The sequence below is a fragment of the Podarcis melisellensis genome, assembly GCF_964234715.1.
Source record: "Podarcis melisellensis genome assembly, chromosome: 16".
Classification (NCBI taxonomy): domain Eukaryota; kingdom Metazoa; phylum Chordata; class Lepidosauria; order Squamata; family Lacertidae; genus Podarcis; species Podarcis melisellensis.
The window spans coordinates 3,750,171-3,776,004 of NC_138533.1; the positions used below are offsets into that span (position 1 = coordinate 3,750,171).

At 47.6% G+C, this 25,834-nt stretch overlaps 2 protein-coding genes across 3 annotated transcripts in view; one reads left to right on the forward strand and one right to left on the reverse strand.

The window, feature by feature from the left end:
* Positions 1-22,704, reverse strand: part of CERS2 (ceramide synthase 2) — a 161,206-nt gene extending 138,502 nt beyond the window's left edge. Inside the window, exon 1 of the mRNA XM_081891827.1 lies at positions 22,589-22,704. The gene's annotated coding sequence lies outside the window, so the exon portion shown is untranslated. The remainder of the gene's footprint in view (positions 1-22,588) is intronic.
* BNIPL (BCL2 interacting protein like) lies at positions 2,048-25,834 on the forward strand. Of its 2 annotated transcripts, none has more exons than XM_081891836.1 (10): positions 2,048-2,207; positions 10,207-10,323; positions 11,391-11,452; positions 13,890-14,093; positions 14,442-14,621; positions 15,160-15,262; positions 17,873-18,004; positions 21,101-21,187; positions 24,330-24,428; positions 25,040-25,834. In XM_081891836.1, exons 1-10 carry the CDS (start codon positions 2,164-2,166, stop codon positions 25,071-25,073), a joined length of 1,062 nt encoding a protein of 353 aa, XP_081747962.1. In that variant the 5' UTR covers positions 2,048-2,163; the 3' UTR covers positions 25,074-25,834. The 2 variants fall into 2 exon arrangements, with proteins under 2 accessions (XP_081747962.1, XP_081747963.1); XM_081891837.1 differs by lacking the exon at positions 2,048-2,207 and adding an exon at positions 7,838-7,983.

Below are 25,834 nucleotides of genomic sequence, written 5' to 3' on the forward strand. Positions count from 1 at the left end.
TGCGGCATGTCAGTCATAAAAATACACATTTCACAAGGTTGCGGAAGAAGAGGGCCGTTTATTGACGGAAAAGGGCTTTTAAAACTTGACAGTGCTGCTACTCTACTAGCCAACACTAGGGGGCAGGGTTGGGTGCAAAACAGGAGAATATAGAGACCCATGTCTGGCCTCCCAGGTAGACTCTCACTGCCTATGGAGGCTCCATTCCTAGCTTTCGTGGCAAATAACATCAGAAGCCCCAACAACAATCCTGAACGTTGGCCAGAAAAGATGGTGCGGTGCTGGAAAGTCTACAGCTGTTTCACTTGCTGAAGAGCACGAGAACTGAAAAGATTTTCAGGTGTCGATTTTTATTTGCTGTTTGGTTCAACTTGGTTCCCAGGTTTCTTAGGGGCCACTGGCCTGATCCACATACAGAGCTCCTCCAATGTGTTTAATCATCACCATAATAATAACTTTATTATTTGTATCCCAGCCACTCTGGGCCGCTTCCAGCAAAATATAAAAAACACCACAAAACAGCAAACTTTAATTGGCGAAACTTATCGGAAGAATAAGAAATAAAGATAAACTTTTTAATAAAAGGATGGAAATGGTTTACCGAATATTTACAGATAAATTGCAAACGGATAAAAACATTCGCAGGATTATTGCAATAACCTGCAGTTTCGTAAGAGTATATACTTAAAGTAGATAATTTAAATGAGCAAATTCAATTAATTTGGATAGGGTATTAAAAATGAATTTAAGGAGCCGCAGAAAGAGGGGGAAGGAAGTCAAACTCTGAAATGTTATATTGGTTGTAAAACTAGTGAAATGGATAAATTTGAAAAGTATAAGTAAAAACATTTTTTTAAAAAAACAACATTAAAAACTCCTGATACAGAGCTGCCTTCAGATGTCTTCTAAAAGTCATATAGATTATCTCTTTGACATCTGACGGGAGGGCATTCCACAGGGCGGGTGCCACTACCGAGAAGGCCCTCTGCCTGGTTCCCTTAACTTTTCATAGAATGATAGAATCGTAGAGTTGGAAGGGACCCTGACGGTCATCTAGACCAACCTCCTGCAATTCAGGGATCTCAGCTAAATCACCCAGCGGGGGAACTGCCAATAGGCCCTCAGAGCGGGACCTCAGTGCCTGGCCCTCCATGATTCGATGAGAAGTGAAGTTACAGGGACTTATGGAGCTTCCAGCCGCAGATGCAGTCTACCCAGGCTCCCTTTGGTCACTGTGATAACAGGAAACTGATCTAGATAGGCTACTGCCCTTGACCACCAGCTCATATGTCCTTATTTCTCCCAATTTTTTGTTGTTTAGTCGTTTACTCGTGTCCGCCTCTTCGTGACCCCCTGGACCAGAGCACGCCAGGCACTCCTGTCTTCCACTGCCTCCCGCAGTTTGGTCAAACTCATGCTTGGCAGCTTCGAGAACACTGTCCCACCATCTCGTCCTCCGTCGTCCCCTTCTCCTTGTGCCCTCCATCTTTCCCAACATCAGGGTCTTTCTCAGGGAGTCTTCTCTTCTCATGAGGTGGCCAAAGTCTTGGAGCCTCAGCTTCACGATCTGTCCTTCCAATGAGCACTCAGGGCTGATTTCCTTCAGAATGGAGAGGTTTGATCTTCTTGCAGTCCATGGGACTCTCAAGAGTCTCCTCCAGCACCAGAATTCAAAAGCAGCCATTCTTCGGCGATCAGCCTTCTTTATGGTCCAGCTCTCACTTCCATACATGCCTACTGGGAAAACCATGGCTTTAACTATACGGACCTTTGTCGGCAAGGTGATGTCTCTGCTTTTTAAGATGCTGTCCAGGTTTGTCATTACTTTTCTCCCAAGAAGCAGGCGTCTTTTAATTTCGTGGCTGCTGTCACCATCTGCAGTGATCATGGAGCCCAAGAAAGTAAAATCTCTCACTGCCTCCATTTCTTCCCCTTCCCCGACCTTGTTTCTCCCCATCCCTAAATCTTACTTTAAAAATTGTTTTACCTCTTACAACGGCATTAGGACCCAGCCGCCCAATTCTGAATCATGCTGAAAAACCAGTTTGGGATGAGTCCAGGCTGTACGCCGGCATCTTGGAACACCCCAGAGTTGCTCTTTTGTGTCTTTGACCTCCTCTTAGGAGCAGGCGAGGCCAGAATTAGTCCTTGCGGTGGGGCCAGATGGGCTCTTACGTTGGCGATGAGGCGGCACTGCCTTCCGAAAGGTGAGTCCGAAAGGTGATTCGCAAGGGGGTCTCAGAGGCAGAGAGCCTGCTCTGAGTGCTGAAGGCTCCTGGTCTAATTTCTGGCATTTCCAGGTAGGGCCAGGGGGAAAAAACTCCTTTCCAAAATCCTGGGGGGTTGCTGCTGGCCAGTGCGGGTGATGCTGACTTCGACCCACCTGTGCCCCTATTGAAACAGTTATTTCCTCAAAACCTAGACAGCTGAAAGCTTGGCATTGTTTTTAAGGGAAGGGGGTGTCACTCAGTGGGCAAGGGAACCTGCCTTGCATGCAGAAGGTTCCGGGTAGATTTGGGAATGTCCCCGGGAGAGATGCTGCCGGTCCGTGTAGTGGGCTAAGTGAGCTAAGTGGCTCTGACCAGGTAAAAACTGGCTTGCTATGTTTTTATGACCTTTCCTGTTCAGTCTGCAAATCTCAGGGGTTCTTGGAGACATTCCCAAGGGAGGTTCAAAATAAGCCTGTATCATTCTATTTATTTATTATTATTATTTATTGGATTTATATATACACCGTACTTTGTCGCAAGATCTCAGGGCGGTTTGTAACCGCGACAGAGAAAAGAAGGCTTCAAGAACCTGCCAAAGGAAAAATAATAATACACTGCTCTGTGGGTTACAGGAAGGAGTTCTCCATCCCTGTTTCGTGCTCCACACCTTACGGGGTTAATCACCATGCCAAATCCTGGCTCTGCAGAATTTGGGATGCCGTGAATATAAAATGTTCCACACCCGACATTTGGGACCCGTCCAAAGTGTCTTAGGGGCCAACGCCCACGTCGTAGTGTCGACAGAGAGTCAGTCTGGGAGACCAGAGTTCGAATCCTCGCTCAGCCATGAAGGACATGGGGCATCCTAGGGTCGCCTTGCGGCTTCTCAGCCTAACCGACCTCTTGGGGTTGTTTTGTGAGGATGAAACAGGGAGAGAACCAAGTTCAAAGGTGTCACTATTAATATACAAAGCCCTTAACAAATTGGGACCGGTTTACCTACAAAATTGCCTTAGCCCATAAATGCCCCCTGGGCCAATTCGCTGCTGCTGCATAATTCCTGTTCTGCATTTGCAAGATTTGATTGTTTAGCGTGTCAACTGTGGAACTCCCTGCCTATTGATATCAAGCGTCTTCACTGTAGTCTTTTGGGGGCCTGCTAAAAACGAGGGCTGGGTGATAATCTGGTTTCCCCCCATTTTGCATAGGAGGCACACATCATGATTTGCAATATATTGCCAGGTCAAAAATTATGAAACCGATATCCCAATATGGACTTCAAACTGGTTTTGGATGATATATCGATATATCTCCCAGCCCCACTAAAAGCTTTGCTGTTTAGACAAGCCTACCCGGATGTTTGGAAAGTTGATGCGAGTTCTGGTTTTGGCCTATTTCCATTTCAACTTTCTGAGGTTGTTGTGTAGAAATTAGATTATTACAGTTGTACCTCTGGATGCGAACCGGATCCGTTCTGGAGCCCCGTTTGCATCCTGAAGTGAACACAACCTGCGTTTGCACGTCTGCGTGTGCACGGGTCACAATTCACCACTTCTGTGCATGCGCGTGACGCCATTTTGAGCCTCTGCGCATGCGTGAATGGCGAAACCCGGAAGTAACGCGCTCTGTTACTTCCGGGTCGCCACGGAGCGCAACCCGAAAATATTCATCCCAAAGCATATTTAACCCGAGGTATGACTGTGTACTAAAGTAAAATTCACTTGCAGTGCTCCGCCCACTATTGCCTCAGGCCCCGCCCATGACTGACATTTGGCCTCTGGGAGGTTCCTCAAAAGGGACTGCGGCCCTCAGGCCTGAGGAAGGTTCTCCGCCCCTTCCATAATACAATGGTGAGTCTTTCAGGTGTCATGAGACTCCCCTTTGGCTGTGATGTGGTTTTAGCAGACCGCAAACTCAACCGTGTGATGCAGCAGCAAAAAAGGCTAATGCTATTCTAGGCTGCATCAACAGAAGCCTAGTTTCCAGATCAAGGGAAGCAATAGTACCACTCTATTCTGCCTTGGTCAGGCCACACCTGGAATGCTGTGTCCGGTTCTGGGCGCCACAATTTAAAAAGGATGTTGACAAGCTGGAACATGTGCAGAGGAGGGCGACCAAGATGATCAAGGGTCTGGAAACCAAGCCTGATGAGGAATGGTTGAAGGAGCTGGGTATGTTTAGCCTGGAAAAGAGGAGATAGGAGAGCCATCATCAAATATCTGAAAGGCTGTCTCCTGTTCCGGAGGGGAGGACTCGAACCCATGGCTTCAAGCCACAAGAAAGGAGATTCCAACTCAACATCAGGAAGAACTTTCTGGCAGCAAGAGCTGTTAGATAGTGGAATGGGCTCCTTTGGAAGGTCGTGGGCTCTTCTTCCTTGGAGATTTTAAAGCAGAGGTTCGATGGCTGTCATGGATGCTGTAGTTGAGATGCCTACATTGCAAGGGGTTGGACTAGATGATCCCATGGGGTACCTCAAAGGTAAAGGTAAAGGGACCCCTGACCATTAGGTCCAGTCGTGGCCGACTCTGGGGTGGCGGCGCTCATCTCACTTTACTGGCCGGCCGAGGGAGCTGGCGTTTGTCCTCAGATAGTTTTTCCAGGTTATGTGGCCAGCATGACGAAGCCACTTCTGGCGAACCAGAGCAGCGCACGGAAACGCCGTTTACCTTCCCGCTGGAGCGGTACCTAGTTATCTACTTGCACTTTGAGGGGCTTTTGAACTGCTAGGTTGGCAGGAGCAGGGACCGAGCAACGGGAGCTCATCCCATCGCGGGGATTCGAACCGCCAACCTTCTGATCGGCAAGTCGTAGGCTCTGTGGTTTAACCCACAGCGCCACCCGCGTCCCTCTGGGGTACCTTACGACTCTCCAATTCTGCTTCTATGTATGTGAATGGTATCTGTTTGTGAGCAGGGCATGCATGTCTATCTACTCTGGACTCTGGACTCATCTGCTGTAAAGGAGCGCAGAAATAAATAACACACCAAACATGCTCAGGGACACTCTCATCCTTGACGATTTCATGTTTTCTGTAGAGAGGTCTGGCCAGGAACTCTTCGATTCCATTGTTCTACGACAGACACAACACTCCCTCTGCAAAATAAACCACATTTTGTCTCTCTGGCCGCTACTGTTCCTGGGACACAACGTCAGCCAAAGAAATCTCTGCCTTTTCAACGTGCAGATGCGTTAGGACCTGTTCGACTTGTCCGGAGAGGAGAAGGAGGAGAAGGAGGGGAGCGTGATTCACGTCTGGGAGGCTCAGCGAGACACGGATCACCGATCTGGAATGAGGTGTTTTGCAGCCACCACAGAGTCAGGCTCACTTTCGTTCAGTGCACTCCCTTGGTGAACCAGGAAGAAACTAGCCTGGTGTGGAACGGTTGAAGGAGTCAGGTGTGGGAAAGAGGAGACTGAGAGGAGAAAGAGGAGACTGAGAGAGGAGGTGCGATTGCCATTTTCAGATATCATAATAATAATAATAATAATAATAATAATAATAATAATAATAATAATATTTTATTTGTATCCCACCCTTCCCGGCTGAGGCCGGGCTCAGAGCGGCTAACATCATAAATACAACACAATATGCATTAAAAACAGACATCAATTAATTAAAATACACCTTAAAAATTAATTCAGACAAGTTAAAACCTGGGCAGGTGGCAATTATCAGGTTGGAATTGGGGGTGGTTGATACTTGCCAGAACCAACTGTTTCCACAGATCATACAAGGACCCGTGAGCGGCTTAAAAGGATTTGGGGTGGGGTGGGGTGGGAGTGAATTGAGGCGACCCCTTCCACCGGCTATTGATTTTTTTTTTAAAAAAATGAATATTTATTAGCATTTTCAAAAAAAGGAAAAAACATATAAAAACAAAAACAAAAATAAACCAAAAATACAAAAATCCAAAACTTAAAGACAATTAAAAACACCTGAAAGTACAAATACTTATTTTCTTTTAACTTGTTTCTCAGACCTCCTCACACCTCCCCTTCTTGTATTCCAATTTAAATTATTAGCTCAGCAAATCCTTGACTTCTCCATTTTAACTTAATTTAATTTATTCTAACATGTTATTATTTTACTTTTCTTGTTTCTTCCATTTCCTCAATTTATATTTACAAACCTTAATTTCATTTAATTTAGACCATTTTAAAAACCAATTTTAACTTCTCCAAATTTACACATCAATATTTATACCTCATTACTGTATTTTTTCTTTCCACCGGCTATTGATAGCAAGTGATTGGCAATGTCAAATGAGACAACACTGGTCATCTACAGGAAGTAGAGGCGCAGCCCATGGCTGGCTTGCGGATTAGAACCAAAGTGTGCAATTTCACTTCTTCCAGTTGGCACACAACCGTGGTCACATCCCTCCTCTCCCCACAGAGCCATGCTTACTTCCAAATGCAATTTGAATTCTGCTGCGTTTAACCAAGCTTTCTGTACAAACAAAGCAGCAGCCAATTTATGCTATATTTGCCCAATCATTCTAAAACCCGAGCCTACCACTTGTTGAGTTGCAACTATCAACCAAGAGCTTGCAGTGAGAGCAGCCGCTTGCCAAGTGCTCTTTGCCAAAGCCACTTTTAAGTTCCTGCCAATGACTTCTGAAAGAGGAGGACACAGGTTTCTTTTTTGTGGATTGGAGCCCCCTGGAGTTTCTAAAGCTGCTAGCGCATCCTTAAGGGCTGTCCCGTGGTCGATGGAGCAAACTGGTTTTCTCCCAAGGGTAGGATTCGAACCCATGGCTTCAAGTTACAAGGAAGGAGATTCCGACAGACCATCAGGAAGAACTTTCTGACAGTAAGAGGAACAGTGGAACAGACTCCCATGAGAGGAGTCTTTTTTTGGAGGTTTGTGGTAGACTGCTCCTGAATCTGGAATCTCCATTTAAGACATCTCATGACTAGCAGCTGGTCAGTGAATTTGTCTCATCCCCTTGTGGAACTGAGTAAGTCGCAAGTCGCCACCCACATCTTGTGGCCTGGAGTTCCACAAGTTTCCCCTCCTTGTCTGAAGGGTTTCTTCCTTCTGGGCAGTTTGGTCGAGGGACTGCATCCTTAACAAAATAAATTTTGAAACCTGTCTATCAAATGCTAGGATAGCATGAGAGCATGAGACTCTCAACCTCAAGGCCACGAGTTCGAGCGCCGTGTCGGGCCGAAGATTCCTGCATTGCAGGGGGCTGGATTTAGATGAACCGTGTGGCCCCATCCAGCTTCACGATTCTACAATTCTAAAACCAAGAGGCCAGCGGCAAAGCCTTGCTAGTGGAACGGAGCTTCCATTATCAGGAGCAGTCTACCTCTCAGAATCGCCTGGCACTGGGAACAGGCGATTCACTCGAAGGCTGGGCGTTCAGCCGGCTGTTGTCTTCCCTGACTGGCCAGCATGGGAAACAGGATTCCTGATTGGCTAGGCCTCTTGGCCCCGATCCAGCAGGGCTGCTTGTCCTTTCAGGTTCACCTTGCGTTCGAGAACTCAAACGCCGTGCCAGGATCCGCCTCCCATCGCAGAACTGGTTTTTTGCATAGTTTGTGCAGAGCTTGCCGATCCATCGGCCCGGTTGCTACGGGAGCAAACAGCCTCCCCTCCTCCTGGGTGTGGCGCCTGGCTGCAAAACCAGCCCTGCGGTGAATATTTAGCATGAGAAACCTTTGGGGATTACCTGGAGCAAACTTTCTCTCTTCCCAGTTCTTAACCTCCTGAGCTACTCAGTTGCGCAACCGGTAGTTCCTGGAGGCCAAATTCATTTGGAAAGTAATTCCCGACGGCTTGGGCTTCGTTCTAATGCATCGCCAACTATTATTGACGTTAATTATCACTGTTGTCGTTTTAAATAACATTTCTGGTGTTGCACGGCGGCTGTGTTTGCAGAGAAGGAGGAGGCAGGTCTCTGCCCCGAGGAGCTTACAACGGTATGATGCAGGAAGGGGAGGGAAACCGAGGCAGGGGTCGTTGACAGGGGGAGAAGGTGCAACTGCTTTTGCACCAGAGAGCAGGTCTGCTTGGCGCTAGAGCCCAAAATTTGACGACAGAGGGAGGAAAGAGGGTGAACCTGCGGAGGTCAGGGCCAGATTTAGGTTTGATGCGTCCCTAAGCTACTGAAGGTAATGGGGCCCTTTATATGTCTAGCTGAACTTTGTCAACAACAAATTGCTGCTGTTTTTTGTGTTGAATATATGCTATATGGTAATTGATGGAGCAAATAGGTATCTAAATCCATTTGAACATGTTGCCTGCAACCAGTCCATGCAGAATGTAGGCACCCTATATATAGAAAGGAGCGAACCAGTGATATTTTAGGGAGCAGGCGAGCAGGCGGGGCCCATGACTTACATCTTAGGAGCCTGTTGTCGTTTAGTCATTTAGTTGTGTCCGCCTCTTCGTGACCCCCTGGACCAGAGCACGCCAGGCACTCCTGTCTTCCACTGCCTCCCTCAGTTTGGTCAAACTCATGCTGGTAGCTTCAAGAACACTGTCCCACCATCTCGTCCTCTGTCGTCCCCTTCTCCTTGTGCCCTCCCTTTCCCAGCATCAGGGTCTATTCCAGGGAGTCTTCTCTTCTCGTGACCTGGCCAAAGTCTTGGAGCCTCAGCTTCAGGATCTGTCCCTCCAGTGAACACTCAGGGCTGATTTCCTTCAGAATGGATAGGCTGGATCCCATGGACTCTCAAGAGTCTCAAGAGTTTGGGCTCGTCCGGGATTGTGTAGGCTTAGAAGCCTACACAACACAAAACACGGTTGCTGTATGCCGGTTTTATTTTATTTGCTTTTTATCTTATATTTTGGAAATGTACATCCAGTTCTCCCCCCCTTTAAGTTGTTTGGGGGCCTCAAGAGGGTGGGGCCCTAAGGTATAGCTTGTTTAGCTTATACGTAAATCTGGCACTGTTGCAGAGGAATAGGCGGCGATTTCAGTGGTGTGTTGGTTGGGACGGGATAATTCTTTCAAATCAGAACCAGTTAAGGCAGTGAAGGTCCTGTGAGTGTCTGGAGGCGGTTGGAGGGTGGATGGCGGCTAACAGATTGAGGTTGAATCCTGACAAGACAGAAGTACTGTTTTTGGGGGACAGGAGGCGGGCGGGTGTGGGGGACTCCCTGGTACTGAATGGGGTAACTGTGCCCCTGAAGGACCAGGTGCGCAGCCTGGGAGTCATTGTGGACTCACAGCTGTCCATGGAGGTGCAGGTCAATTCTGTGTCCAGGGCAGCTGTTTATCAGCTCCATCTGGTATGCAGGATGAGACCCTACCTGCCTGTGGACTGTCTTGCCAGAGTGGTGCATGCTCTGGTTATCTCTCGCTTGGACTACTGCAATGCGCTCTACGTGGGGCTACCCTTGAAGGTGACCCGGAAACTACAAGTAATCCAGAATGCGGCAGCTAGACTGGTGACTGGGAGCGGCCACCGAAACCACATAACACCGGTCCTGAAAGACCTACACTGGCTCCCAGTACTTTTCCGAGCACAATTCAAAGTGTTGGTGCTGACCTTTAAAGCCCTAAATGGCCTTGGTCCAGTATACCTGAAGGAGTGTCTCCACCTCCATCGTTCTGCCCGGACACTGAGATACAGCTCTGAGGGCCTTCTGGCGGTTCCCTCACTGCAAGAAGCCAAGTTACAGGGAAGCAGGCAGAGGGCCTGCTCGGTGGTGGCGCCTGCCCTGTGGAACACCCTCCCACCAGGTGGCAATAAGAACAACAACTACCAGACTTTTAGAAGGCATCTGAAGGCAGCCCTCTTTAGAGAAGCTTTTAATGTTTAACAGACCACTGTATTTTAATACTTTGTTGGAAGCTGCCCAGAGTGGCTAGGGAAACCAAGCTCAGACGTCCTTGGACAGAGGGGTTCTGGGTGCGAAAGATCACAGCCATCCCCACTCAATTTTGACCAAGCTTCTTTGGAACTCAGCACCAAGATTAATTCTGCGGAGATGTCTGCAGGACTAGGCTGTCGACCAATCTCTCTCTCTCTGTTGCAGGTTTAAGAAGGAAGCCGCAGAACCTCTTTCTCCCGAACGGGGAGACACCACTGATGAGGCCGTGAACATCAAGGACATGGAACTGAAGGAGGAATGGCAGGACGATGAATTCCCTCGGTAAGCCGCGTGCCGGGGAAACACAGGTGACGGCGGGTGTCCCGGGGAGGAGATGGAGGAACGGAGCCTCCATGCCCAAGAGCAGTCTATCTTAGAATGTTGGGCATTGGCTGGCTGGAGGCCGAGTGATAGGGGTGGGCCTTTCAGTTCAGCTCGCCGGCTGTCCGGTTGGCCGCAGTAGGAAAAATGGGCATCCGTCTCAACCTGGCAGGCACCTCCCCGAGGTATCCATGGGACTCCTCGCTGGGAGGAAACACACCACACCTATGCCCAGGCAGTTCTTGGGTTCCTAGGTGCTGTAGCTCAGGCCTGGCAGGGCAGGGCCAATGCGGCCCTCCAGTCCTTTATCTGGCCCTTCCCCGAGAAACACACCCACCTCCTTTGCTGGGATGTCTCCTTGACCTCTGGTCACACCTAATTTCTGCTTAGTACGTTTCCGAGCAAAATTCAAAGTGTTGGTGCTGACCTTCAAAGCCCTAAACAGCCTCGGTCCAGTATATCTGAAGGAGCGTCTCCACCCCCATCGTTCTGACTGGACACTGAGGTCCAGCTCCAAGGGCCTTCTGGTGGTTCCCTCATTGTGAGTAGTAAGGTTACAGGGAACCAGGCAGAGGGCCTTCTCGGTTGTGGTGCCCACCCTGTGGAATGCCCTCCCACCAGATGTCAAAGAGAACAACAACTACCAGACTTTTAGAAGACATCTGAAGGCAGCTCTGTGTAGAGAAGCTTTTAATATTTAACAGACCATTGTATTTTAATATTTTGTTGGAAGCCACCCAGAGTGGCTGGGGAAACCCAGCCAGATGGGCGGGTATAAATAATAAATTATTATTATTATTATTATTTAGTTGGAAGATGGGGGGGGGGGGAGTGTGTGGATAGAAACTAGCCAGCTGTACCACACTTCCCTCTGGCCCTGTGGTCCTCAGAAGTTTCTCCAGAAAAGGATGTGATCTGTGGGATGGAAAATGTCCCCGGCTCCTGCTATAGCTGCTAGGCAACGCTGCCTCTGCTTTGCCAACCTTCCTCTCGTTCCTCAGAGGCCCCTTCTCTTTCCTGCCTTGCAGGCCTCTTCCAGAGGAGATCTCTGAGGAGGATCTGGAAGAATCCAGTTCGGAAATGAGCCCAGGTAAGAGACCCAACAGGTGGCCGCTTGGGTTTGCTGCGGTAGCAGGGTGTGTGTGTCTCCCTTCTGGCATGTGGTGGCCCTCTCTAGTTGCCCCCATTGGCAGTGCCTCCGTTTGACCTGTCCATGGGCATAGATCACAGAATCATAAGAGTTGGAAGGGTCCTTCAAGGCCCATCTAGTCCACCCTCCTGCAATGCAGGAATCTTAACTTTCAGGCGGCCATCCGACCTCTGCTTAAAAGCCCACCGTGAAGGAGAGTCCGCCGCCTCCCGAGGGAGACTGTTCCGCTGTTGAATGGCTCCTCCCATCAGAAAGTTCTTCCTGATGTTTAGTCTGGTGTCTGGTGGAGCTTCCATATGCAGAGGAAGTCTACCTTGGAAAACGGGCAAAGAGAGTAGCTTTCATAACTTGCTCTTGGGCTTCCTGGACGCACCCAGTTGGCCACAGAGAGATAATAGTATACTATGCTCAAAGACTGTTTGGTCCACATTCTTCATATTTTTCCTTCAGTCGAAACAGAGGCCCTGCTTCCATCACTCCTTCCCAGCTCTGCATTAGCAATGATAATCGAATTCTAAATATCAGCGATGGGGGGAGAAGAGCCCAGGGCAAAAATGTTGGGGCTATAGCTGAGTGCTAGAGCAGCTGCTTAGGGACGCGGGTGGTGCTGTGGGTTAAACCACAGAGCCTAGGGCTTGCTGATCAGAAGGTCGGCGGTTCGAATCCCCACGACGGGGTGAGCTTCCGTTGCTCGGTCCCTGCTTCTGCCAACCTAGCAGTTCGAAAACCACCAGTGCAAGTAGATAAATAGGTACCGCTCCGGCGGGAAGGTAATTGGCGTTTCCATGCGCTGCTCTGGTTCGCCAGAAGTGGCTTAGTCCTGCTGGCCACATGACCCGGAAGCTGTACGCCAGCTCCCTCGGCCAGTGAAGCGAGATGAGCACCCCAACCCCAGAGTCAGCCATGACTGGACCTAATGGTCAGGGGTCCCTTTACCTTTACTAGAGCAGCTGCTTGCATGGAGAAGGTCTCAGGTTCACTTGCATCTTCCAGGTTAGGGCTGAGACTATCCCCACTGCCTGAAACCCCAGAGAGCTGCTGCCAGTCTGTGCGGACAATATTGAGATCGGTGGACCAATGGAGACTTTATGTGTCCTCTGTTTAAAACCATGAGGACTAGAATCTTGCATTGTTTTTACGGGAAAGGCTGGAGAGCTGCTGCCAGCCCATGTAGGAGGCCCTGAATTTTCACAAGGGCTTTTTGAAAACCAAACCCGATGAGGAAGACCTGGACTTGGAAAGCTGTGCATTGCAGGGGGTTAATCTGGGTGGCCTCTGGTAGAGTTTTTTGCAGCAATACCATTCCGCGATTCTTTTAAATGGAGAGAAGTCGAAACTGAGAGCTGCACCCCTAGCTACAGCGGCAAATTATTTTGTATTATTTTTATTGAATTTTACAAGAAAAGGAGGATAAAATCGTGATATGGAATTACGAAAACACTGATGATCAGAGGCAGGACTACAATGTGGAAAATGCTTCGGAATTCAGACTGTGGGAAGTCAACAAAAAAAAATTAAGATTACAATTTGGAAGACAATTGGACTTTTTTATTTTGGTTTTTTATTTCTATTGGATTTGATTTGATATGTTAATTGGATGTTCTTATTGGAAAATTAATAAACGCTTAAAAAAAAGAATTTTACAAGAAAATAAAAGAAAAAACAAAGAACAATATGTATATCATCATCAATCTTTATTATGGTCCAGAGACCCAACAAATCGTTACAAATCAATACACAATTCAGACAGCCTACCTCCAGGTTAAACAAGCATTTTGTTCGGAATATAGGGATCACTGGTTCTTGCAACCACCGATAAAAACTTTGCCACTGCTAATGTTCTAGCATTTGTCCGGTCTTCCAATAGGAACCTGACATAGTGAGCCTCTGATTTTCCCGGGAAAGGCACCAGCAAAGGTAATATCAGCTCAGCCCTGGCTTGCTCGTATTTTGCACAGTGCAGCAAAATATGTTTTATGGAATCAATGTCTTGAGCACGCGAGCAAAGTCTGTCCTGGTAGGGAACTCCTCTCAACCTGCCATCCAACACTGCAGAAGGAAAGACGTTTAGTCTGGCTTTGGTGAAAAGCCTTCGATAGTTTGGTACTGTCAGGTTTTTAATGTAAGGTGTTAACTTAAAGACATGCCCATATTGTACTCCTACTGCCAGCAGACTACAGACTGCGTGTGATCGAGAATGCAAGTCACTTGTGTGCATTATCCACAATATGTATATAAATGTGTTTACAGACTTACCTACAGCGGCAATTCAATGATTCAGTATCGAATCATTGAATCAGTGTCTTTCTGCATGCCAAGCAAGCGTCCGGCCTCTGACCTCTGATTCCCCCCCTCCTTCTCCTCTGCCCCACACCAGTCGCCCCCAACACCCTAGAGCTGTGTGGTCGACGGCTCATGAAGAAAAGACTCCCAGCCCCGGATCTCAGCTCGGTGAAATCTGGAGAGGGGCTGGAAGCGACGCCGGAAGGCAGTTTGGACATTAACGTGGACGAGCTGGAGACCCCGTCCGACAGCGAGCTCCAGGAAGGCTCTGAGAACGGGCACGAGTTCGAATGGGAAGGTAAGAGGCTTGGGTTCGAGGTTCTCCCAAGGCGGACGACACCCCAGGGAGGTGGGCTCTGCGTGGGAATGGGTGGTTTGCCAGAACGGAAAGAGATTTGTTTGTGGGATCCACTGCGCCCCGAGGAAACTAGGAGGGTGGAAAATAGGCTCATAAAATCCTTGAACAGTAAGTTGGATGGAACCCCAGCGGTCATCTAGACCAACCTGCTGCAAAGTTTGGGAAACGCTGTCCCAAGAAGCTGTCCAGCTTCTGCTCAGGCGTTTCCAGATCCTTTGCGTGGCATTGACCCAAATTTGGTCCTCCCCACTACCCCCCCACCCCGGCTGCCCTGTCCGATGCGCACAGATGATCTCCCTAGAGCCCGGAGGGTGGAGGGCAACTTGCCCGAGAAGTTTTGCACCGGCCGCGTGGTGGACATCAAGGGCCAAGACGGGCGCAAGTGGCGGATTTTCCTGACGGACGAGCGGGAGCAGAAAGTGGACCTGGGTGCCGTCGAGCCCTACAAGAAAGTCATCTCTCACGGAGGTAAGGAATAATGCCAGTGTCAGGCGTGCGTGCAGGAGCCGGGCCCTGGGACCAGTAGGGCTTCGCAGGACTGGGGCCTTCCTAAGTTTGTTCTGGAGAGGCAAGGCGCGGCCGCACAGGTGAGGCCGACTGGTAACTTGCTGCACCTGGTGGCAAGAGCAGGGAAGGGATATAAGGTCAGCATTTCCCTTCGGCTCTTTGCCACAGCAACTGGTTTCTATCCTTGCTGCGTTTGACTCCTTGCTTCCTGATCCTTGACCCTCGGACCCTTGGCTTCTTGACTCCAGGCTCTCTGATGTGTGACAATTTGATGTATCTTTAATCTTTGTTGGAAGCCGCCAAGAGTGGCTGGGGAAACCCAGACAGATGGATGGGGTATAAATAAATTATTATTATTATTATTATTATTATTATTATTATTATTATTATTATTATCCAACCTGTCTATCACCGTGTGACAGACACAAATCAAAGTGTGACCGGTGACCCCTTCCTCCCAAAGGATTCTCAGCTGACCTCTCCCCTTATTTCCTCCCAGGCTACTTTGGAGAAGGCCTGAACGCCATCATCATGTTTGCCTCGTGCTACTTACCTGACAGCTCCATCCCAGATTATCCGTACGTCATGGAGAATCTCTTCAGGTGAGAGCCACCTGGTCCCTTGAAACTGGGCGGGAAAAAGGGATTCTGCCGGGGCGGCCGACTGCTGGGGATGCTACGCTTCTCCGTTAAATGCATTTTTTTTCATTTTTATTTATACTTTCCAGATTTATACATTTCATTAATTTTATAACCATTTCAACATTTCACTGCACGACTTCCTTTTCCCCTCTTTCTGCCGTTCCTTAAATTTATTTTTTAATCTCTTCTGCATATCCGAATTCCTTTAATTTGCTCGTTTATTTATATACTTTTATGAAACTGCAGGTTATTACAATAATCCTGCCAGTGTTTTGATCTGTTTGCATATATATATATATATATATATATATATATATATATATATATATATATATGCAGGTTTTGGTGTCCTCGGGTGTCTTCCCGTGTAAAAGTTGGGGTGTCTAGGCGACGTTTCGACGAGGTCTCACTCGTCATCTTCAGGCTGGTGCTTTCGGCTTCTTGTTACTGGAACAGAGCAGGATCTCAGTGTTTGAGTTCCTATAAATACTGTTGAGGGGGTGTGGTGTATAGCCTCCAATGTTCTGGGCAGAGAGGAAGTTCCCAGGCTAGTGTGCCTTTTCTTCTTTTGTTCCTTAATTACTTGAGGGATATCTTGAGTGATTTCTTGAGTGATATCCTGAGTACCACTTAGGTGGGTCATTAGGTGTGGATTAGTTGCTAAAGTCTTTGTGTCTTGACCTCTTGAACTTTGTGAAGAGTTTTTCTGTCTGGAACACAGACAGAAACACCCTCACAACATGAACAAGCGTGACGACACATCCCGCTTGCCAGACATCTGGAAATTAGCCCTCCCCACAAAAACTGACACCAGATCCAGAGGCACACAGAACGCCATCACCAATCAACCACACCAGACCCAAACCCAGACCCTCTCCACAGATAAATTACAGACACCATCCAGTAGCCAAACCATGGTGGCACCTCCGGATGCTGCACCCCCCTGCAATCCCTACACAGATCTGGCTGACACAGGCCACAAAACCACAGCTCGCCCCTATACACGAAGCCAAGCCAGAGCACAACTAAGTGCAGTACAGCCATCTTCTCAGAAAAACTCTTCACAAAGTTCAAGAGGTCAAGACACAAAGACTTTAGCAACTAATCCACACCTAATGACCCACCTAAGTGGTACTCAGGATATCACTCAAGAAATCACTCAAGATATCCCTCAAGTAATTAAGGAACAAAAGAAGAAAAGGCACACTAGCCTGGGAACTTCCTCTCTGCCCAGAACATTGGAGGCTATACACCACACCCCCTCAACAGTATTTATAGGAACTCAAACACTGAGATCCTGCTCTGTTCCAGTAACAAGAAGCCGAAAGCACCAGCCTGAAGATGACGAGTGAGACCTCGTCGAAACGTCGCCTAGACACCCCAACTTTTACACGGGAAGACACCCGAGGACACCAAAACCTGCATTCCTGTACCCGTGAAAATCTACGAAAGCATATATATATATATATATATATAGTTTGTTATCTTGATTTCTTATTCTTCCGGTAAGTTTTGCCATTTCTGCATATTCCATAAGTTTTTGTATCCATTCTTCCTTTCCTCTTTCCATTTTTGGGCAAGTAACATTCTTGTCGCTGTAGCAGCATACATGAATAAATTTCTATGCAATTTGGGTAGTTCTGTCCCTATAATTCCCAAAAGAAAAACTTCTGGGTTGGTGTTTGTTTTTTTTACAAACGTTATTTGAAACATCCTTTTCAATTCATTATAATATACTGTATATCATTTCCCGGTAACCTTACTACAAGACCACCACATATGATAAAAGGAACCTTCTTTCTCTTTACATTTCCAACACTTTTTTGATTTCGATTTAGACATTTTCCCCAATTTTCTCAGTGTTAGGAACCATCAATATATCAATTTCATATACAGTAATTTTCTCTTAAACCATAAAAGGCAAAGGTAAAGGACTCCTGACAGTTACTGTATTTTTCGCTCCATAATATACACCTGACCATAAGATGCACCTAGTTTTTAGAGGAGGAAAGGGGGACAGCCCAGTTTTGGGGGGATCAGCTCAAAGTTGTCCAGCTTCTTTTACAAAGGGGGAAACCCCTTTTTTTGAGGATCAGCTCAAAGTTGTTGAGCTTACTTTGCAAAGGGAAAAATGGAGTTCAAATCACAGTTCTGCAGCTTCTTAAGGAAAGGAAAGGGAGCCGTTTCTACAGTTTCCAGACAGATAATCTAATCCGCCAGTCCCATGTTGCTGGGGAAACAGCCTCTGTCTGCAGAACATTCAACAATGGCAAGGGGGCAGGGCGATCAACCACACATTCGCTCCATAAGACGCACAGACATTTCCCCTTACTTTTTAGAAGGAAAAAACAGCATCTTATGTTGCGAAAAATATGGTAAGTCCAGTGGCAAACGACTCTGGGGTTGTGGCGCTCATCTCGCTTTACTGGCCGAGGGAGCTGTAAATTTTATACCCATATTCCACAATCTCTCCCATGCTTCCATGTTTATATTATGACTGATCTATTATCCGATGTATCTATTGCATTTTTGAAACCGGCTCTGACGTCCCTGTCCTGCCTCAAACCCCAGGTACATCATTGGGACTCTGGAGCTGATGGTCGCCGAAAATTACATCCTGGTGTGTCTAAGCGGAGCCACCCCCCGCAGCCAGGTCCCCTCCTTTTCCTGGATCAAACAGTGTTACCAAACCATCGACAGACGGTGAGCAGCATTGGCTCTGAGCCTGAGTGTTTCCCCCCCCCTTTTCTTTTTATTCAAGATTTTCTTGATTTACAAAAGTGTTTGCAATGTCTCTCTCTCTCGTATACCCCCCCATGTGACATTTTTACAAATCAGTTCCATTTGTTGAGACATTAGGAAGAAAAGGGGGAAAGAGGTGGATGGGGGGGGGAGATAGGGGGGGCATAGCTGTCAACCTTCCCTTTTTTTGCGGGAAATTCTCTTATTCGAGCGCCGTTTCCCGCTGCTATCCCGGATTGTTAGATATCCCGTAGACTGTCCCCGGGACAGGTGAGGCTGCTGATCCCTTATTTTCAAATCTGAAAGTTGACAGCTATGGGATGGGGTCTGGTGGCGATGTTTCTATTTTACTTACTATATGTAGGGTTTGGCGTCAGCATTGTTTGTGCAGGTTCTTTGCTGTTCGCTTGTGTTCCTTTGGTGGTGAGAGAGGTTGGGGTTGGCCAAGGTGTAGTTGTTCATTTGTGGTTGTTTGTGGTGGTCTTTGTTTTCGTGTGTGAGTGGGGTGGGTCGGTGTTTTGGGTCAGGTTAGCCATATTTATTCATACGCTGTTGGTGGATTCTTGTCGTTGTCTTGTTGGGCTGTGTATGTGATAAAGGGGAGCCATACCGGGGTGAAGGTATCATCTTCTATTTGTCCCCATGTCAATTTCAGTTTATTGGTTAATTTTTCTAGTAGGGTACTATTTGGTACCATTGGTCCATGCTTACTCCTGCCAGAGCCCATGTGTTTTTAAAAGGATCTGTGTCCCAGACAACTCCAAATATTATTAAGAGAATAAAAAATCAGCCTGGCTGGGTTGATCAACAAGTCCTCTTGCCCCAGACAGAGCAGGCTTGAGCTCTGTCGCTCCAAGGAGCAGGACTAGAAATAATAATAATAATAGGAATGCAGGTGGCGCTGTGGTCTAAACCACTGAGCCTAGGGCTTGCCAATCGGAAGGTCAGCGGTTCGAATCCCCGCGACGGGGTGAGCTCCCATTGCTGTCCCAGCTCCTGCCAACCTAACAGTTCGAAAGCACACCAGTGCAAATAGATAAATAGGTATTGCTCCGGCGGGAAGGTAAACGGCGTTTCCATGTGCTCTGGCACTTGTCACAGTCCTCCATGAGCCAGTAGCGGTTTAGCTCTGCTGGCCACATGACCCGGAAAGCTGTCTGTGTATAAGTGCCAGTTCCCTCGGCCTGAAAATGAGATGAGTGCCGCAACCCCAGAGTTGCCTTTGACTGGACTTAACAGTTCAGGGGTCCTTTACCTTTACCTATTAATAATATGGGCGGCAGGAGGCACGTTCGCAAACCGCAGCACTGTGTCTGCACACACGCGGGTTGCGATTTGGTGCTTCTGTGCATGCGCAAAGTGCAATTTAGTGTTTCTGCGTATGCGCGAGCGCCGAAACCCAGAAGTAACCCGTTCCGGTACTTCCGGGTTTCACCGCGCCCATAACCCGAAAACGTGTAACCTGAAGTGTCTGTAACCCGAGGTATTCCTGTATATATAAAATGAGTTTTGTGATTCTAAGGTTCCCCAGCCCCGTCCTGCATGAAAACATTCCCAAGATCTCAGCAACTCTTTCTTCAGATCTGGACGTGAATTTGCGCTCCAGAGCTCTGAGCAATAGTCTTACAACAATCTGGTCTTCCTAGATGGTTTCTTCTCGCCGAAGGTCACGGTTGGGCAGGATGGATCCTGAACTTTCAGCTGAAGCAAAATTGTTGCCCAGATCTCCATGACGCCTTCTTGCAAAACCTGCTTTTCAAGTCTGCTTTCCCCACCTGCTGACTTTACTACAAGTCCAAACAATAAATACCGGTAGTTCAGATAACTATCTGGGACTTTCCCCAAACGCCAGCTGGGCTTTCCTGGCGCAAAATTTATTGCCTCCTTTCGCTGCGCTGGATGGCGGATCCGCTCTGCTACGGGAATCTTCTCCAGATTGGGGGCCAAATTGCCCTCTATCCTGACTTCCGAGGGCCTATTTCCAGGTTACTTCCGGGTTTCGGCAGTTATGCACGTGCAGAAGCACCGAATCGCAACCCGCATGGGCGCAGACATGTTGCTGTGGGTTGCGAACATGCATCCCGCACGGATCACGTTCGCAACCCAAACATCCACTGTACTTATTGTTGTTGTTTAGTCGTTTAGTTGTGTCTGACTCTTTGTGACCCCCTGGACCAGAGCACGACAGGCACTCCTGTCCTCCATTGCCTCCCGCAGTTTGGTCAAACTCATGCTGGTCTCTTTGAGAATACTGTCCAACCATCTCGTCCTCTGTCGTCCCCTTCTCCTTGTGCCCTCCATCTTTCCCAACATCAGGGTCTTTTCCAGGGAGTCTTGTCTTCTCATGAGGTGGCCAAAGTATTGGAGCCTCAGCTTCACGATCTGTCCTTCCAGTGAGCACTCAGGGCTGATTTCCTTCAGAATGGAGAGGTTGGATCTTCTGGCAGTCCATGGGACTCTGTACTTATAGGCCGGTGCAAATAATGGAAACACATTTCTCTTTCCTGATTCAGAAATTCTTAAACAAACTTGGTCACTTTTAAGTTTCATTCAGGTCCATTTTTTTCTTCTTTCTTATTTGTCTACCACAGCTTTGAAATACAGTGTGCTGGTGTTTCGTTGTTTATTTTGAAAGGGCTACTAGGACTGTGTAAGAAAATTATGGATTATTTCCGAAACACCGATGTGATGTTTTAGAAAAGCAAAAACAGACTGTTGTTTCCGGAAAATGAAATCTTTTGGTTTCTTTCCTTTATGGAATCATAGAGTTGGAAGGGACCTTGAGGGCATCTAGCCCAACCCCCTGCAAGCAGAACTATGCAGCTGGTCCCACAAAGGGCTCAATCCTGCAACCTTGGTGTTATCAGCACCAAAGTCTAACCAACTGAGCACTGTTTCTTTTTTTTAAACAACAACAACGACACATGTTTTCACACCAGAGGCTAGCCAAAAGGAAATTAAGTTCATTTGCCAATTTGCAGATAATCTTGTGGCGGGGAGTTCCACCAGTTAAACAGTGCCTTAAGTTCCTTTGGATTTTTTTTTTTTTTGCGACAGGCTCCGGAAGAACCTGAAGACGTTGATTATCGTCCATCCCACTTGGTACATCAAAGCGTTGATGGCGGTGTTCAGACCTTTCATCAGGTAGGCTGGCCAATTATTATCATTTTATTATTTACTGCATTTAAATCTACTAAATCTCACCACCGCACCACCCCATTCTGGCATCTGACAATTGGGGAAAAGGGAACAGGTTACATCTAATTCTCCTAGTGTATCTTTATCAATTTAACCAAATAATCTGTTTGCTGGTTCCCATATGGTGATACCAAACTTCGGGTTGTTTGAAATTGTCCTTTTGTGGGTGTGTGGGTGTGAAATGGAACCCATGAACTAACATCCCCCCCCCAATTTATTTATTTATTTATATTAATTTATTACATTTATATCCCACTCTTCATCTGAGGATCACAAAGCAGTTTACAGAATAATAATAATAATAATAATTTTTAAAAAACCAAAAACCATACGTAGTGATATTGGGAAATCTTTTTTAAAAAATTTTTATTAGATTTTCCACAATAACAAAAACCACAAAGCAGAATGATACACAAAAACAGAAAAAAAGGAAAAATGCATCAATAAACGAAAGAAAATAAAAAGGAACAGTAAACAGATAAACAATAACAACAAACTTAATTCTTTACAAATCCAAACTTTTAAACATCTTGGTTGACTTCCTCTAGTCCCTCCCTTCTGAGTTTCCTTGTAGTTGAAAGTAACAGCTTTCCAATATCATTATTAAACTAAAAGAATTTCCAATTATAATCCATCTTATTCACATTTCTTAATATTCTAAATCCCATTTATTTAATTATAAGTTAGTTTAATCCTAGGCCTATTTGTTTCTTTCAAGTAATTTCTAATGTTTATATTACAATATTTATTCAAATAGTCCTTAAATTTCCTCCAGTCCTGATATTGGGAAATCTTTGTTAAAACTTTGGTTCACGCAGGAGAAAAGCATTGTGGGAGACTTAAAACTGTAGAATTCTGGGAATGTGTGTCTGGTCTCTTTAATTGTAGAGACTCTGTCTTTAGAAGTGTGAATCAAATTGCCTCCTCTCTGAGCAGGAAAGAAGATGTTATCTGATTTGTAAATTATAGCGGATAACAACAGACATAACAAACTCTCCCCCTCTCCACAAAAATAAATCGCCCTTTCAAAAGTGGAAGACTTTTCAAAGTGGATTGTGGAGCAGAAGGAATATATCGGGTTTCACCCAGCGAGGGAGATGGGTTCTTATGTAGGAATTTCCTCTGTGACGGGTCTGTAGACTGCAGCCAACCAAGTAGACCCATTAAAATCAATGAACCTAGATTAGTGAAGCTTACGGATTGATTTCCTGGAATTTATGTATTGCTTGATTGTAAAAAAATGAAAATAAAAAAATGAATAGATATTTGGCTGCTGCTCCACTCTGCCTCTTGACCAGGCCGGTCTTGCTAATAGTGCCACTGTATTCTGCTCTGGTCAGACCTCACCTGGAGTACTGTGTCCAGTTCTGGGCACCACAGTTCAAGAAGGACACTGACAAACTGGAAGGTGTCCAGAGGAGGGCAACCAAAATGGTCAAAGGCCTGGAAACAATGCCTTATGAGGAACGGCTAAGGGAGCTGGGCATGTTTAGCCTGGAGAAGAGGAGGTTAAGGGGTGATATGATAGCCATGTTCAAATATAGAAAAGGATGTCACATAGAGGAGGGAGAAAGGTTGTTTTCTGCTGCTCCAGAGAAGCGGACACGGAGCAATGGATCCAAACTACAAGAAAGAAGATTCCACCTAAACATTAGGAAGAACTTCCTGACAGTAAGAGCTGTTTGACAGTGGAATTTGCTGCCAAGGAGTGTGGTGGAGTCTCCTTCTTTGGAGGTCTTTAAGCAGAGGCTTGACAACCATATGTCAGGAGTGCTCTGATGGTGTTTCCTGCTTGGCAGGGGGTTGGACTCGATGGCCCTTGGGGTCTCTTCCAACTCTATGATTCTATGATAATTCCTCTCACATATCCATCTGCTATGGGCTGGATGGATGAAGAGGAATGGTGGAAGGAAGGAGGTGGGAAACCCCCCAAGGGAAGATGGTTCAGAGCCTGGGGATTGGTGGTGGGACAGCGATTGGTGGTGAGAGGGAGAAGATGGGGAAGAGGAGGTGCTGGAAGCTGAAGAGGCAACAGGGCTTAGTGAGCGGGGAGAATCTGTGGCAGAGAGCAGTCCAGAATCAGAAGCAGGAGAGGAGGGAGGCCAAGAGGCAGAGGTGAGTCTGGCTGGTGAAGAGTCACAGGTGTCTCTCCTTCTGGCTGCAACAAGCTCCCCTCTCTCCTGGTCTCCCAGGACTAGGAGACGCATGCAGAAAGAGGAGCAAAGGCAGACATGCCAGCGTAGTCTCAGATTGCTTTGGGAAAATTCTGGAGAGGTGGGCACCTTCAGTCTCGTCAGCTGCTTCGTGGGGGCAAAACCTGCCGGGGACAAGTTGCTGTGCTCCCTGTGCTGGGCCCGGGGGTAACCCATGAAACGCAGTCCAGGACCAGTCCAGAATCTGCAGCTTCCACTGGGAGTCAGTCCGACAGGGCCAAGGCAGGACCCAAGCAAGGACAGGTACAGGATCTGGCATACAGCAATGTTGCTCCCGCAACCTGGGGCAGGGTCCAGCAGCCTTTTATCTCTGTCGGGATAACGGCCGGTCCTGATCCCCCGGCGACTCACCTCCCTGTCTCGCCCGAAGGCGAGCACTCCTCCTGCGAGTACTCAGGTCTCTCCTTCTCTCAGACCTCAGTCTCTGCAGCTCGGGAGACGTCAGTGGGTTACTAGACCCAGAGGCCGCCTCAGCCTCCCCTGACCCAACCGTTAATGAAGCAGCTGTAAGTGATGGCCCAGCTGGAGGCAACGAGGGAATCCCCGCATCTGGAGCCAGGGCAGGCTCAGGCCCAGGACTCGGCCCAGCTGGTGCTTGTTGCAGGGGAACCTGTGCAGACTGGGGCTCTTCAGAATCAGGCCCCAGACTTGGTTCAGATGATGCCGGAGGCAAAGGATCCGGTGCGGACTGAGTCTCCTCTGGTTCCGAGTGCAAGTCCCAGGCCATCACACTCCCTAGGCCTGACACTCCGGTGCCAATCCTGTTTTGCTAATCAAGAGTTAACTCCGGCTTGCTCAGTGTGATTTACTGCTGCCTCGCTCCTGCCCCTGCCTGCCCCTTTAGCTTCTCTTTCTTGCGCCCTCTCTTTCTCCAGCTCCAAGTTCAGCCGGAAGGTGCAGTTTGTGGACAGCCTGGAGGAACTGGGCCACCTGATCCCTTTGGGGCAGGTCCACATCCCGGACTGCGTCCACCGGTGAGTACCTGGTCCTCCCACTCCCTCTGTCCCCACCTGGGTCCCCGAGGAGGCAGCGGAAAGAGGGGGGCGCCATGTTCCTTCAGCAGGTGGTTACACCACCACCATGCCTAAAAACAAACTTGGGTGGGTGAGCGAGCCCCAAGGGGATAGAAGAGCGTAAGAAGGGCTGGAGGCCCAGCTAGTCCAGCGTCCAGGAATCAAGGTAGATTGCCTCTGGACCTGGAGGTTCCATAAGAATGCAAGAGGAGCTCTGCACATGGATCAGGACAAAGGGGGGCCTTTCTGTTGGGATGCTTCCAAGGAAATTTGGAAGTAGCTTTAAATGTGTGTGGCCAGTGGCGTAGTGTGGGTTGTCAGCACCCGGGGCAAGGCAGGTAATTTGCGCCTCCTAACCCGTGGATTTGCGCCCCCTAACCCGTGGATTTGCGCCTCCTAACCCTAACCCCCAGATGTTGCGCCCGGTGCGGCTGGCCCCCCCCTGCACCCCCCACGCTACACCACTGTGTGTGGCGTTTTGGCAGTGTGCGCGATGCGTTTGCAGCCTTGTTCAGTTTAATATTTGAATGTCTGACAGCCCTTTCTGTCCCCTTTCCCTCCATCTCTTCCAGGCTCAAGGAAGCCAGGGTCAGTTCCCGGAGCTAACAAGATGTGAAGCTTGCTGCGTTACTTAGCACCTTACGACAGTGTTTTTATTTTTATTTTTTTAATGTGTCAAATGCTGACAAGCACACACACACTCACAGGTGCCTCCTTCCTTCCTTCCCTCTCTGTCGCTAAGACCCTCCTGCTTCTTAAACATTCCAATAATAATAATAATAATAATAATAATAATAATAATAATAATAATAATAATAATTTGTTTATACTCTGCCCATCTGGCTGGGCTTCCCCAGCCACTCTGGGCGGCTTCCAACAAAATATTAACATACCGTAATACATCAAAAATTACAAACATTTCTTTAAAGAGGTTAAAAGGAAATGAAACTTACGAGAGTTTTGTTCTGCACCTGAATTCGAAAAGGAGACGGATTCTGGGTACTGCAGGGTCTGCGCAGGACTGACATTGAATGCGGCCCAGTGTCTCTGAGCACATACAGAGTGCAAAGCTGCAACCAAGCATTCAACCCAAAGTTCTGTTCAGGAAAGCTTTGGGTCGACGGTCTGCTCTCGGCTTGCTGCTGAGGTCATTCCTATTTAACGCCAATTTTTGTTTAATTCTTATAAGAGGCTGAAATGGCTGGAAACGTTTGCTCACTAAATGAATCGCCGGTGGCTTTTTTGAGCTGCCGGCTACTCGCTTTCAATAAGCGTACCTGGGGGAAAGAATGAAGAGACACAGTTTTGGAATGGAATGTACTTTTCAGCTGGATGGCCCAAAACGAGAGAGAGAAGTGGGGGTTTTT

What these genes read in the sequence shown, in the direction of transcription:
- BNIPL (XM_081891836.1), top strand. Translation starts at nt 2,164, where the DNA reads ATGGGCTCTTACGTTGGCGATGAGGCGGCACTGCCTTCCGAAAG. An exon ending in CAGTTCGGAAATGAGCCCAG is followed by an intron (nt 11,453 to 13,889) that starts GTAAGAGACCCA and finishes GCCCCACACCAG; the next exon opens with TCGCCCCCAACACCCTAGAG. An exon ending in TACCAAACCATCGACAGACG is followed by an intron (nt 18,005 to 21,100) that starts GTGAGCAGCATT and finishes TTTTTGCGACAG; the next exon opens with GCTCCGGAAGAACCTGAAGA.